This window comes from Delphinus delphis, chromosome 1 (genome assembly GCF_949987515.2).
Source record: "Delphinus delphis chromosome 1, mDelDel1.2, whole genome shotgun sequence".
In the NCBI taxonomy this organism is placed as follows: Eukaryota; Metazoa; Chordata; class Mammalia; order Artiodactyla; family Delphinidae; genus Delphinus; species Delphinus delphis.
The window spans coordinates 24,097,300-24,111,403 of NC_082683.1; the positions used below are offsets into that span (position 1 = coordinate 24,097,300).

The following is a 14,104-nucleotide window of genomic DNA, read 5'->3' on the forward strand; positions in this document are numbered from 1 at the left end:
GAGGGACCATGTCAGGAGCTGGGACTTGAATGGCGGCAAAACCACCCCTCATGGCATAGCAGGCTTCTAACTGGGGCCCAGGCCTCTGTGAGAACCTCAACACGGCGAGGCTGGCCCCTTCACCCCATTCTATAGCCGTGCAGCCTGAGACCGTCAGGGCACACACAGTCTGAGGTCCCACAGTGAGGACCCAGGCCTTGGGGCTCTGTCCCTGAATTGTCTGGCAGTGAGGGGAATGCTTGGTGGGGGGTGGTTGGAGGTGGTGGCTGAGGAAACACACCCCCACAGACCAGTGTCATTACATAGTCATGAGACCCTGGCTTTTAGCTCTCTCCCGAGTAGATCTAAGTGCTCACCAGGAGGGCACCTGGGGGCGCTCAAGAAACTTTAGTGAAGGGAGGGCAGGATGGGTAGGATCTTGTACCAAATCCAGGGGCCTCAGCCTCCAACCCACCCCAGAACCATCAAGACCCTGTGTGAGTATCACATTTTAAGATGACTAGATCTCTAGAGGACATGGAGAGGTTTCCTTTGGAGGAGGAAGGGTTTTGACCATGACACTCGTGCCTGGAGCTATCCCACAGCAAGGGGGCAGAGCCCTGTGTGCCTCCAGAGAAGAATGAGGACCAGAGGAAGGAAACACAAGAGAGGCAGATTTGGGCTAAAAATAAAGGACTTCTCAACAGGCAGAGTGACCTGGTCCCCAGGGTGCACCAAGTCCCCGTCATAAGAGGTGTGCTGGGGGGCAGGGAAGTCCCCCAGGAGGCACTGAAGAAGGGATTTCTACCCCAAGGGGCCCAGGGCTGGCTCTGAGGCCCTCCCAGCTCCATGACCCTGTGATCCCAGGAGGCCATCTGGGCTTCCAGGCCACGGAACTCCTCCTGTCCCGGGTTCACTTCTGTCCCAATACCATCATCCAAGACCCCGTGAGCTGAGGCTGACCGTGCCGAGTGGTCCTCCTCACACAGTACTTGGGGATGTTGTTAACGCTCACCTCATTTCTCAGGTAAGAGCACTGAGCCTCACGCCAAGTAGCTTCTCGAGTCAGAGCTCGGAAACGTCCCCTAGGCTTGAAACCAGGCCCTCTAGACGCCAAAGACATCTCGCCTTGGCCAGTCCAGTTCCAATATCCTGCGGTCCCAGATTCTCTCCTGTGGCTGGAAACCACAGTTCTTCTTCCCCTGGGGCTGGACCACAGGGCCCCCGGTGTCACCACAGCCTAACCCCGCCCAACCGCAGCGCCCACTCAGCCTCGCCGCAGTCAGCTCCACGGCTTCCCAAACGCTCTCAACCAAGAGCAGCTTTCACCATAACGGTTCCCGCGAGGGGCTGTCGCTCAAATTTCTTTGCTTGCTTCTCAATTTCTTTTAAAGGGGGATGTGGCTGAGGCCCAAATGGGACTGTGGGCTGCCCCTCCCCAAACGACCTCCATGCTTATCTCACACTCTGACCACAGGACATCATTTCGGTTTAATTTTATTTCCTCTTATAAATGGGCACAGCACAGGAAGTGTTAAAAAAAAAAACAAAACAGAAAAACCACAGTTCCTTCACAAGGCTGGGACAGGTGAGCACCCACAGTGGGGCAGGTGCCTTGGTTTCTTTTTCCACCGCTTTTTCGTATTTAAAGTTTTGGCCATGAACTCAGGACAGGTATGGTTAATAAACAGGTTATGAGGGAGAGAAGGGGCAGGGAAGGCCTGGGGGAGGGAAGGACAAACTCCCCCCACCCCAGGCCGGGTTCTTGGAGGGATCGTATAGGAGAAGGGACGCACAGGAGGGACACTGTCTTCAGGGGGCTCTCCGGAGCCACACTGCTGCCTACGAAAAATATTTACATGCATTCGCCACGCTGGGGCTGGTGCGCTGAGTTGCCTGGTGGGTACCCGGGGGATGCTGGGGCCATCAGCCCTTAGATGGCAACTCTGGGGCCCAGCCTCGGCGTCTCTGTAAATCTGTACACAGTCTGTGGGCTTCTATTTACAGGCAGGAGGCCTGGGGAAGCAAGTCCAGGGTGGTGGCTGTCAGGAGAAGAAATTCAGGAGCGCCAAGTAGGCAGTGCCCACTCCTGTCCCATGAGGCAGAGGTGTGTCTGCTCCCCGTGCCCAGGGCCCCAGCTTGGAAGCCTGGACAGATGGCTTCGCCAACCCCAGGAGGGGCTGACCTGCCCAGCCCGGCCCCGGTGACCACCCATCTGCTTCCGAACAAGGGGACCAACCCTTCAGGGGAGACATCCCTCTGGCCCCCTGGGGAGACAGAGCTTGGGCTCTAGGAGTCACAGCTGAGGGTGGCCCCAGCCCGCCTTGCACTCTCTGGCAGCTGAGGCCCCAGGGAGGCTGTCAAGCACACACGCTCCCTCTTCCTTTGGAACTGGCCACGTTTCCCGGCAATGCCAGGGCCCTGCAGGACGCCCTCCCCAGGAGCACCGGGGTGGCTGGGGACATGTTTGGGCAGGGCCTGCACGCATCACACCATGTATCCAAGCAGGGTGAGGCCTGCACTCACACTGCACGTAGGAGAGCTCCAGCTCGTCCTTTGTACCGCCCACTCTGCGATCGCCCACTCTGGGATCGCCCACTCTGGGATCGCTGCGCTGGACTTGGGCTGGCTGGGATGGATTTGGGCTGATCGGATGGTGTGAAACTTCATGAAGGTAAAGCCTGGACATTTTTCTTGGTTCCAGGGCTCCATGAACGAGGCCCTCGGCCTCTTCTCACAAATGCTAAGGACACAGAGAAAAGGCCGGTGCCAGGAGGCCCCAAGTTAGAAGCCAGCCCACAGAGCATGAGGAGTTAGGCCTGCTGGGGCCAGGCTGGACCCATGCAGCCCCTCTGAGCCCACTCCAGCCAGCCTACGCCCTGCTCAGCCGTCCTGTGCTCCACCCTGCACCCACCACGGGCCCCAGCCCCATGCCGAGGCTGTGCCCACTGCTGGGTCTCTTACCCCAGACGCAGCAACCCAGAGCTCCCCTGGGTGGTCCAGATCCCCTCTCCTCGCTCCCTGGCTTCTCAGCCTTGGCCTGCCCAGGCCTTCTCACCAGAGCTGCTGCCCCAAGACAGCAGCCCGCCAGGAAGCAGGGTAGAGGGAGGCTGGGACTTTGGTCTCTCCTGTCCCCCAGCCCTTACACTCCAGGGATGACTGAGGCCAGGTCACCTCCAACAGATCGTGGGCCCAGGAGGCCTCCCCCTACTCCTGCCCCTCAAAGAGTGGGACCAGCTAGGTTCCTCACCAGCCTCCAGGCCCTGCCCAGGGGGCCTGCGAGTCTGAAAGATGGAGCCCCAGCCTGGGAGTAGGACAGTGGAAAAGACAGGCTGCAAAGCTCCCCGGGACCTCACCCTCACCGCCTCAGGCACCCCCAGCCCGCACCCTGCACAAGTCTATTGCCAGCGAGTCTTGAAAAGGGAACAGAAATAAAACCCGGTCTCCTGACTTGAATCTGGGTTGTGGGCAAGGGGTGGGGGTGTGAGGCCCAGACCGTCACAACTCAGACCACATCCCTCGGCTCCAAGAGGCCCCACCAAGCACAGCCCCCATAGGAGATTCGTGGCCCCACATTTAAAGTATCTACATAAGAGGCCCCATCTGCCAGGGTAACAGAGACGGGGGAGGCGGGCTGCGGCCCGTGACACCCCCGCTCCAGCCTGGCCGCAGCCCTCGGCCTGGGGCAGTGCGTCTGGATGGGCTGCTTCCAGCTGCAGCCAGGACAACCGCCAGGTTGTCTGGCCAAATGAATGGGCAGGTGTCCACGGGAGGCCCCCAGGGGCCCAGGGGTGGGGCTGAGGTGGACCCGGCAAGGCCAAAGGGAGAGGGCGCAGAGGGCCCAGGCGCAGGGCCCACCCTCACAGGCACTTTGGAGACTTGTGTCCTGGGAGGCAGAGTTGGACCCCAGCTCAGAGCAGGAGGGGGATGTAGGGAGCCCAGGAGCCCCACCACATGCTCCCTCCCGACCCGGGGCCTTCGGTCCTGGGGGACCCAAGCCCCCTCCCCAGCCCAAGGCTGAATTCCGGGAACCAGTCTGCCTTCCTCAGCAAGTGGGGGACTTGCCCCCGAGCAAGCCCTTTGCAGGCTACAGAGGGGAGGGAAGCAGGCAGGGTGAAGCCAGGCTCAGCAGGTGTGCAACATCCTGAGGGGGCTTGTGGCAATGGCCCCCACACCGCACTTCATTCCAGGAAAGGCAAGTGTCCAAGTGTGAGAGCGGGGCTGTGTGGGTGAGACTGCCTCCACGTGGGATTGCATCAGACCTGCCAGGGTCGGTGGCAATGTGGTTGGTGAGGGTGTCGTGAGGGCTGAGTGTGACAGGGCACCTCAGGGGACCCAATATGGGCTGATTGTTCTGGCCTAATGGCACCCTCCCCAGTGAGCCTGAAAGCTGGAGGCAACGTGTGTGGTGTCAGGTGTATGGGTGGGTGGGGGGTGGGAGGAGTGTGGCAGAGAGGGAGGCAGGCCACACCGTCACCACTGGGTAACGATGATTAGTGACTTGCATTGTCATAAGCATTTGGGGGCACGTAAGAAATGAATAAACCTCTTTGGAAGAACGTGTGTGTCTCTGACATGTCTGGATTGGCTGGGTGCTCAAGACTGCATATGATTTTGTCACTGCGTGCTTTGTGTGTGACAATACGTGTGACCATGTGGGAGACAGTGTCTGTGCAGAGTCCACTCGGAAGGAGGTCCAAGCAGCCCAGCCCCTCCTCACCAGTGGCTGCCAGAGCCCTCTCGGGAAGCCGATTCCTCAGGGGCAGACCGGGAAGGAGGTGAAGCCTGTGGGTGCATGTGCAACGGGCAAGGGTGAGGGAAAACGACCCCACAAGCCCAGAGAGGCCAGGACAATACAGGTTGGTGGTGAGGGGTACTGTCTCACCCAGGCAGGGAGGGGGCCTGGGAGAGAAGCAAGAGGTTGCAGTGTCTCAATGATTTCAAGGGCTGAGCTTGCCAAATGCTTGTCCTGGAAACCAGCCTGAGTGCCTCTCTGCCCCCAGAAGGAAACCTCAGTCAGCCCCACGGGGCGAGGCTGGGGCTTAAGCCCCACCCCTTCTTCCACCAGCCAATCAGGAGTTTCCTTCCTCCTGTCCACCTGACATGAGGTCCTAAAGCCCCAGGCTGGTGGGGGCGAACAAGTGATGAGCTCATAAGGGCACAGTCTGGAGCAGATGGCAATGCCCCCTGTCCCTTGGGGAAGAGCTGTGTGAAGCTGGCAGTCTGGGCAGACCTTGGGAGGGTGGCAGAGATGAACTGGGGCCAGGCTGTCTCCCAGGCCCAGTCCCAGGGTGGGACTGGTGGCTCTGGGCCAGGGAGTGGGCGCAGGGGTGGCGCTGAGGCTACAGGGAGGCACTCTGGCTCCGCTAGGCGTAGAACTCCTCTTGCTTGTCGGGCTTCTGGTATGTGACGCTCGCCTGTTTGGGCTCCTCCAGCGTGTAGCTGCCCTCGTCCTTCTTCTTCATGCGGTAGATGAGCAGTGTGACCAGGAAGGCGGCAAAGAGGGCGCCCACCACCCCGCCCACAATCACAGCTGTGGAGGAAGAGGGCAGAGGTCAAGAGCCAGAGGCAGGGTGGGACGAGCTTAGAGCCTGAGGAGAGGGCAGAGGGCCCTGGGGGATGGGGGCAAGAGTTGGGAGAGGGCTGGGAATCTCGAACCTGAGACCAGAGTTGGAGTGAAGTTTGGAGTCAATGCTAAAACACCAGCACTGGCTGCCCTTTACAGCCCTCACTGCAGCCTGGCACTGTTCTAATCACCTGTTCTCATCGCACGAATGCATGGAGTCTTCACACAGTGCTATGAGGGAGGTGCTGTGCTACGGTCCTCATCAAATGTAAGATGCCATCGATCAGAAGACGCTCCAGTGTTTTATATACCCTTAGGATGGAAAAATCTCTGCCATCTAAACTAGGACACATCCCAACTGCAGAAGGGTTAACATATGAATAGATGTGCACTTAGAATTGATTAAGTGCAAAATGATTATCCCCATTCCACAGATGCGGAAAAGGGAGCCTGGAAAGGTGAAGCACCTGGCTGAGGCCACACCGCTCCTAAGTGGGGAGCAGGGTTTGGACCATGAATCCAGAGACTCTTCAGGAGACAAGGCCAAGGGCAGGTCCTCAGGGCTGGCATCAAGGGTGGGAGCAGATCAAACCAAGGATGGGACCAGGGATTAGGATCCAGAGGTTGCAGTCCAGGAGGGGTGAATCAGCATGGTCCAGGGAAGCAGGGGTCAAGGGCAGAGTCTGAGGAGGGGTCGGAGGGTGCTGAGGAAAGTGCTGGAGGTAGGATGGAGGTCTGACCCTGGGATAAAGAAGGTCAGAAGAGGAACCAGAGGGTACATCCTGGGGTCCCCGAGTCCCCAGCTTTCCCTTCCTAGGAAACTAGGCTCCTAGGAAACCCACACCCTACCCTCCCTCCTGGGTTCCTAGAGGGCAAACTGAAGCCCCACCAGCTGCCCCCTCTGGGCTCCTCCCAGGCCCCAAGTCTCACCTACGAGCACTTCCTTCCGCTCCAGGATGCTCTTCTGGGGCAGCTGAGCCGCCGAGCTGCCCGAGTCGATAGCATTGTCCAGGAGGCCGGGGCCTGGGCGGGCACCCTTGGGCAGCGTCCCAGGTGGAGGTGACGGCTTGGCCGCGGCCCCACCCACAGCCACCACCTCATTGGCTGTGTCTGGCTGTGTGGTCTCTTCCTCCGGCAGCTCAAAGTCCCCACTGGGTCCCCCACTCACTGGCACCTCTGGCTCATCCCGGATCGTGGTCAGGAAGAACTCTGGAGTTGGGGTCTGTAGGGAGGGTAGCATGAGCCCAGGAGCCAGGCCCCAGCACCCCCTGCCACAGCGCAGCCATACACACATGCACACAAGCCCACTGCCACCACGCCACTTCCCGGGTGGGGCTGACACTCAGTAAGCATGCGCCATGTGCCAGGCCCTGTGCTAAGCACATCATGGGCGTTTTATCCTCACAATATCCTCATAAAGGAGGTATCATTACCCCTAATTTATAGAGCAGGAAATAGGCCCAGAGAGGTTAAATGACTTGCCCAAGGACACTCAGCTAGTAAGTGGTAGAAGCAGAACTAAAATCCAGATCTATCCAACTCCAGAATCTGTGTTCCTAACCACTATACTACACTGCCTCTATTCTCACCCTGGACACATCCCGGTCCCCACCCCATCTCCATTACTTCCTTCTCCAGCTGCCTTTCTAACAATCCTTAGGGGGTTCCTATCAGGGACTGCTGCTTGGGGACAGCTGGGTGCAGCTCTTAAATACGTGGGCCTGATCCTGGATCCATGTGCCTAGGGCAGGTGTGAGTCCCTTAGCCTGAAGGTCAGTCTAAGAGCACCACAGATCTCAATGGCTCCCACCACATGGAGGCAGGACCAGAGTTAGGATCATGCAGGGATGTAGCTGCTTCCCAAGTGGGCATGGAGAGCGTGGGTCTGGTGTCCAGGCCAAGGAAAGGCCGTGAGCAGAGGCTGCACCAGCAACCTGGTCTCAGTGCCCTAGCACTGTCTCCCCTGCCTGCCTGGCCAAGCATCTGTGAAACACCAGCTTGTCCCGACTGCTCAGAGGAGCAAAAAGCAGGGCCTGCGTCCTGCTGCGGCTGGCTGGGGAGTCGGAGGGCCTGACGATGACCCGAAGGCAGCTCCATAGCCTGAGGGCCCTCCTCTTCGAGAGACGGAGGCAAAGGGCTTTAATACCCCAACCAACGTCCCTACATGCCCTCCTTGCCCAGCACACCCAGCAGGGACCAGGCTACTTCTGCCACTTCCTTGATCCCACCCATCCCAGCATTCCTTACATCTTCATCCTCTTCCCTTCAACCTCCCCATCCGAACACACACACACACACACACACACACACACACACACACACACACACACACACGAGGAGCTCTGGAGCTGACTGCCAGGTTCAAATCACACACACACACACACACACACACACACACACACACACACACACACGAGGAGCTCTGGAGCTGACTGCCAGGTTCAAATCACACACACACACACACACACACACACACACACACACACACACACACACACACACACACGAGGAGCTCTGGAGCTGACTGCCAGGTTCAAATCACACACACACACACACACACACACACACACACACACACACACACACACACACACACACACACACACACACACACACACACACACGAGGAGCTCTGGAGCTGACTGCCAGGTTCAAATCCTCAGTCTGCCATTGCTGCCTGTGAAGCCTTGGAAAGGGGCCTCACCATTAAGGGAGGATGACGGCAGTGCCACCCCGTGGGGTGAGTGTGAGGGGGAGAGGAGATGGCACAGGTAACGTGTTCAGCACTCAGCCTGCCACCCAGGCAGCACTCCACGAATGTCAGATGCAGTATTCCTCTCACGCAGCCCCACTCTTAATCCCCCTCAGATGCATAATAACAACGATGACGATAACAAAAGTGAAACTTTTAGCTTACTTAGTATCGCCAGGCACTGTTCTAAGCACTTTGGATATGTTGGGAAACTTAATTCTCACAACCCTATGATTTGCATTCGATGATTTTCTCCTTTTCACAGATAAGGAGACAAAGGTATAAAAAGGATCAGTGACTTCCTGAAGGCACATGGCAGTGGAAGAATTCCAACCCAGGCTGCAAGGCTCCTGAGTCTGTGCTTTTAATCAGAACACACAGGCCCCTGGCCCCTCCCCACATCAACACTCCCATTCACCCAGCTCCTTGCCCATTGATGTCTTGTCCCAACATCTAAAGACCCAGGCCTGGTCCCTCTTCCATCCCCATCCATCTCAATCTCTTTCCTCATCCTGTATCTCACCCCCAGCCTTGGCCCTCCGGCCTCAGGCCTATCTTACCCTCCCCATCCCTGTCTGGCTCATCTTCAGAACCTCCTAGATCTCACCCCTGCCCAGCTCCATCCTCCCTCCCCCAGGCCCTGACCCACCCTTCTCTGCTCTGATTCCCTGTCCTCTCCCCACCCACTCACCTGAGCCACCTCCGTGGGTCCAGGGGCAGTGGTCCCCAGGGGCAGGGTGCTCTTCTCAGGGATGTCAGGCTCCTGGGTGGTAGCTGGCCTGGGAAGGGTCCTTGGTCTGGAGGTAGCTGTGTTGACCAGCCTGGGTGTTGGGGCCTCTGTGTCCAAGACAGCCACTGTGGTGGGAGGTGAGGGTACCGCCGGGGTGGTGGCCCGGGCTGTGGCTGCCGTGGTCAGTGGATGAGGCAGAAGCCTCCGTATGCCGGTGGTCCTTACGATGGAGGTGGTGGCCGTGGAAGGAGGTGCTGCAGGGATGCTGGGGGCGGCGGTGGCCACTGTGGCGGGCACTGTGGCCACAGCTGGGGTCCCTGTGGTTGTGGCAGCCGTGGTTGCCGTAGGAGTGGAGATGGTGGTGGCTCTCTGGCTGGGCTCTTCTGGGACCTCGGTCACCAATGGGGGGCTGGTGGCTGGCCCTGGGGTGGGGCGCTCAGAGGGGAGCTCTTCAAACGGGGTGCCCACAGGCTGGATGTCCACGGTGGGCAGCACCACGGGTGTGGTGGACACTGCCAGGGCCACATCTGGGCTGAACCGCATGGCTGTCTCGATGCCCGACTCCTGCTCGAAGTCTGGGGGGTGAGGGGGAGAGGAGAGAGCTCGGGAGCTGGGTGATTTGAGGGGCATGAGGATCCCAGGTAGCAATGGCCATCGAGATGGGGGCCTCCCAACCCTCACACTTTGCATAATTTTCCCAGGACAGGATGAGGGAAAGGAGGAAGGCACAATGTAGCCAACAGTTATCAGTTGGCTGACAGCCAGTGAATGTTCCCCAACTCTTCTCTGCCTAGCCAAAAGTTCTAAGGGACCAGGTCTTCCAGGAAGCCTTCCCTGACTATTCCAGCCCACCCAGCCTGGAGCTTCCAGCAGGTTGAATCCAGGCAGTGGCAACTCAGGACCTACTGGCTGCAAATCTTGCTGGAGGTTGCAGTGAGGAGGGGAAGAGGGGAGTGGCATTCTGGGAAGAGTCAGACATGGGTACAACCTACATGAACACACATGGTGGGTAAACCAAGGCTCCCTCGGAGGCACAGGCAGAGAGCAAGAGGGAGAACAAGCCTCTCCCACAGGGGATGCTTGAGCACTCCGGACTCCAAGCCAGGACAAGTGAAGGGAGGGCCTCGGGAGAAAATGAGGGGGGAGAGAGAGAGAGAGAGAGAGAGGCCACAGCAGCTCCCAGGGGCCTGAACTAGGCAGAGGAGGGGTGGGGAGGAGGTTTGGCAGTAGAGATGTGACCCATCGGGATGGGTCACAAGAGGCTTACAGGAGTGGGCTAAAGTGGGAAGACTAGAGACAAGGAGCTGTACGTGGCCGGTTCCAAAGCGCACAGACCCCCTACCATCCGTTAGGCTCGTCCTGCCCCCTCAGGGGGCCCGATCTCAACACACACCCCTTTTTACTACCATTTTTAGAGCTCCTTCTCTGTGCCAGACCCTGATGTCTTAAACTGAAGCCTTCCAGAGGCTCTGAGAAGGCATATTTATCACCATTCACAGATAAGAATAGATTGAAAGAGGGAAAACGGCTAAAGGTGGCACAGCTATTTAGTAGCGAAAGTGGGATTCAAACTCAGTGTGCCTCCCTGAACTCACGCTACTCTATTGGCCTTTCTGGACCGGGCCCCGGAACTGGGTTGTCCCAGGCACCACAGGAGGTACCTGCCATTTTCCTTCACTGCCCTAACCCTGCCCTTGGCCACCGCTGATTGGACAGAAGGGGGCCGCCTGTCCTAAGCTGAGCCAATCAAATGGTCTCTGCTGGGGATCGGCCACTGCAACTGAAAAGGGGCTACTGAGTTCCTCCAAGTGGTCACAACAGTACTGAAAACTGCGTTACTGAGGGGCGTCTGTGTTCCCTGTCAGAGGCCGGAGGTCTGCAGGGGACCCAAGCAGTGCACAGAGAGATGCAGAGACAGAAGCAGTGGGGAGCTGGGAATGCTAGGCTCTGAGGCCTCCAGGCCCTGGTTCCACCCCAGGAAGAGTGGCCTGCCCTTCCTCTGCTTGAGGTCCATGAGCTCCCCCTGCCTGACCCCCCCTCCCCTCCCCCACCATTTAACTGAGCCTGCGAGGGTTCCTCTTCCTTGCCGTCGCAGCCTCGGATGGGGCACTGGAGGCAGACTGGCACTGCTGACACAACATGCAGGGAAAGGGAAGGGGGTACTTACAGCCCGAGCCCGACCCGGAGTAGAGGTCATCCAGCTCATCGTCGGGGAAGGAGTCATCGTCCCCAGAGCCCTCGAGGTCCACGGGCCTCTCGAAGTTCTCACTGCGCCAGCGCTGAGCCTGGGGAGGGCAGAGTCGGGCACAGAGCTCAGCACCTGAGGCCAGCAGCCTGGACACGCCCAGAGGAACCACAGACACTCTCACGGGCCAAGTGACAGTGGAGGGACAGCATCAGATGTGGCCTCCACGGGGGTAAACAGAGAGCCGGAGCAAGCCGGTTACCACTTCCTGCCTTGTTGGGTTGCGAGCATGCAGCATGCTAATATGTGCTGAGTGCACCTCAGAGAAGCAGGTTCTCAGCCCAGTTAGCAGCACCCTCGGTGTGGCCAGCACCATCTGACCCCTTCCAGCGTGGAGAGGAGGGAGGCCCCATTGCCCCAGGTCACCAGAGAGCACGTGAATGATAAGGTTCGGACTCCGCTAGGGACCCAAAGTCTCACACCTCAAAATCCCAAAGATAGGGCAATTAGTCCCATTAGATAGACATGGGTGTTGCGGAGGTTTGGGGTTCTGGGAGGGAAGTACCTTGGATAAGTGGGGGAGGGAGAGAAGGGAGTGGGATCCAGCCCTGGGTCCTCCCCAAACCAAAGTCAGCCCCCCTGTCTACACTCCCCCCAAAGTATCTCAATGCCGAGAGTCAGCTCAGGGCACGGATGCCGCTTTCACTTCTGCCAAGGGTCTCCTGAGAGTCTGCAGGCGTGAGAGGGGCTTCTCCCAGGGTCCTGCTCTCCAGACCCAAGACTCCCCCCAAAATCAGAACCTGGGAAGGCCAGGTGCTGTGGCTCCTGGGCCTGGACCATCCCTCCCCACTGCAACCCCGGGCTGAGAGCCAGCCCTAAGGGCATCCAAGACAGGAGCGAAAACCCCCAACCACACTTTTGACCCTGGATCCAGACTGAGCCCAGCCACAGTCCCTGCCCCCTGAGAGCTTACAGACAAAGATGACCTGGTGCTCAGATCTAAAGGATTAGCACTTGGATCTTAAGCAACTGAAATAGAGAGAGAAAGGCATCTCAAGCAGAGATAACAGGATAAGCAAAAGTTCCGAGGTGGGGAAGCACAGCCTATGCCACCACAGCTGGGACTGACAGCCTCATCCAGGGTCCCTCAGAACCCCTGCAATCACTGGATTCCTACCACCGGGCCCCTGTCTGTTCCTGGAACATGGTCTCTCCCGCCTCTTTCACTCATGCTGTTCCCTCCAAGAGAACACCCTACCTTCCCACCCCCTCATCCTCCAGCTTCCCACCAGCTAACTCCGCTCCCCATCGCTTCTTCTGAGAAGCCCTCCTGCTTTGATCCTTCAGAGCATCCTGTGCTTCTGAATTCACAACTACCACTACTTGTGAGCGGTGCTGGCTTTGGGTATATACTTTTTCTGTGACTGTTCCCACCCCCACTAAACTACACCTCGATGGAGGCAAGACCGCGTCAGACACACAGTAGGTATCAGGAAGTATCCGTTAGGGAACAGGCTTGGAGTTGGGGGATGTAATTCCCGGGACAGGGGTGGGGCAGAGACAGGCTGGAGTTGAGTTTGGGGAAGCCCCGTCCATCACAGGCTCTCAGTGCTCGGCTGGTGACTTTTATCTTGGAAACTGGTCATGTTTTATCCTGACTGCACATCAGAATATTGTGAAAACAGAACTTGGCGGCTCAGCGGGTGTGAGGTGGAGTCTGAATGTCACTACTGTTGGACTGACATGGGGAGCCATAGAAGGTGTGTGAGCAGGAGAGGGGCTGGACTGGCGCTGTGATCTCTGCTCAGACTCTCACACTCCCACCCCTGACAGGCCCCCTTCTGGAGTTCCTATGGAGCTAGAGAGAGGATCCCAATTCTGGCTTCCAGCCCCGAGCCTCGACCACCTGCTCCAAAGCCCTACACAGGCCACGCAGGGCAGGAGGCCAGGGCAGGGAGCCAGGAGATTCCCCCCACCATACCCGTTACCACACACACACGCACACACAGTCTCAAAATAATGAATTAATCAGTATTTACTTGCTACCAGTGAGTCATGGAGTGGAACAATTAGAGTAATTGCTCTGTGACTAATTGCTGGGTCTTCCTCCATTTTAGACATTTCAGGAGCTCAGAACAGCTACCATCCAACCTTCCCCAGCTCCCATCTCTGCTCCCACTTCCCAGAAGAACAAAGCCCCAGGACCTGAGGTGAGGGGGCTAGAAGCTCCCACACTACCAGCCTCTACCACCTGGGCCAGCTAAGCTGGGGTCCCTTGGAGACTTTCTGCTGCATTCTTAGGCAAGTAGCCTGAAGCCAGAGACATGCAGCAGGATGGGGACTGAGCAGGGACGGGGCTCAGACTGCCTCTCCTGAGCAGGTCCATCTTCACTGTCTCTCCATCCTTCCAGGCAGCCAGGGAAGGCTGGAAGCCCTTTAGCTGGGAGGAGGGGTTCTAAGAAGTCTGTGGTCCCAGGGGAACCCCAAAGTGGGGTAAATGCGGGGGCCAAAACAGGGTGTCCTCATGATTCCACAGTGACCAGCACCACACACCAGCCCCTAATACCCTGCAAAGCCACACAGGCCCTTGAAATGACACACCCAGAGACATAGAAAGAACACATACAGACACACCCTGACACACACTCACCTAAAGGCAGAGAGAGGCCCCGCGTGTTGGCGTGCCTTTGGGTGCAAACAGGCACATGCATGGGGGCGGGCACTAGATGGGGGCACACACTGTGCAGCTCTGAGGCTCAGAGACGAGTATGGAACCTCCTGTGAACCCATCAGCCTCCACTCAGGTAGCTCTCACCTAGATACTATTCATCCCTAGCGCAGTAGCCATCGGCATGACAACCGTTACCATGACAACCATCTCCTCCATGCTAA

The 14,104-nt window shown here is 58.1% G+C and overlaps 1 protein-coding gene across 1 annotated transcript in view; it reads right to left on the reverse strand.

The window, feature by feature from the left end:
- Nucleotides 1–1,460: 1,460 nt before the first annotated feature.
- The window catches only part of SDC3 (syndecan 3), a 38,319-nt gene continuing 25,675 nt past the window's right edge, over nucleotides 1,461–14,104 (reverse strand). Inside the window, exons 2-5 of the mRNA XM_060017770.1 lie at nucleotides 11,195–11,312; nucleotides 8,989–9,602; nucleotides 6,476–6,767; nucleotides 1,461–5,512 (exon numbers count right to left, since the gene is read on the reverse strand). Of these exons, the coding sequence (XP_059873753.1) occupies nucleotides 5,346–5,512; nucleotides 6,476–6,767; nucleotides 8,989–9,602; nucleotides 11,195–11,312 (1,191 nt within the window). The 3' untranslated portion in view covers nucleotides 1,461–5,345. The remainder of the gene's footprint in view (nucleotides 5,513–6,475; nucleotides 6,768–8,988; nucleotides 9,603–11,194; nucleotides 11,313–14,104) is intronic.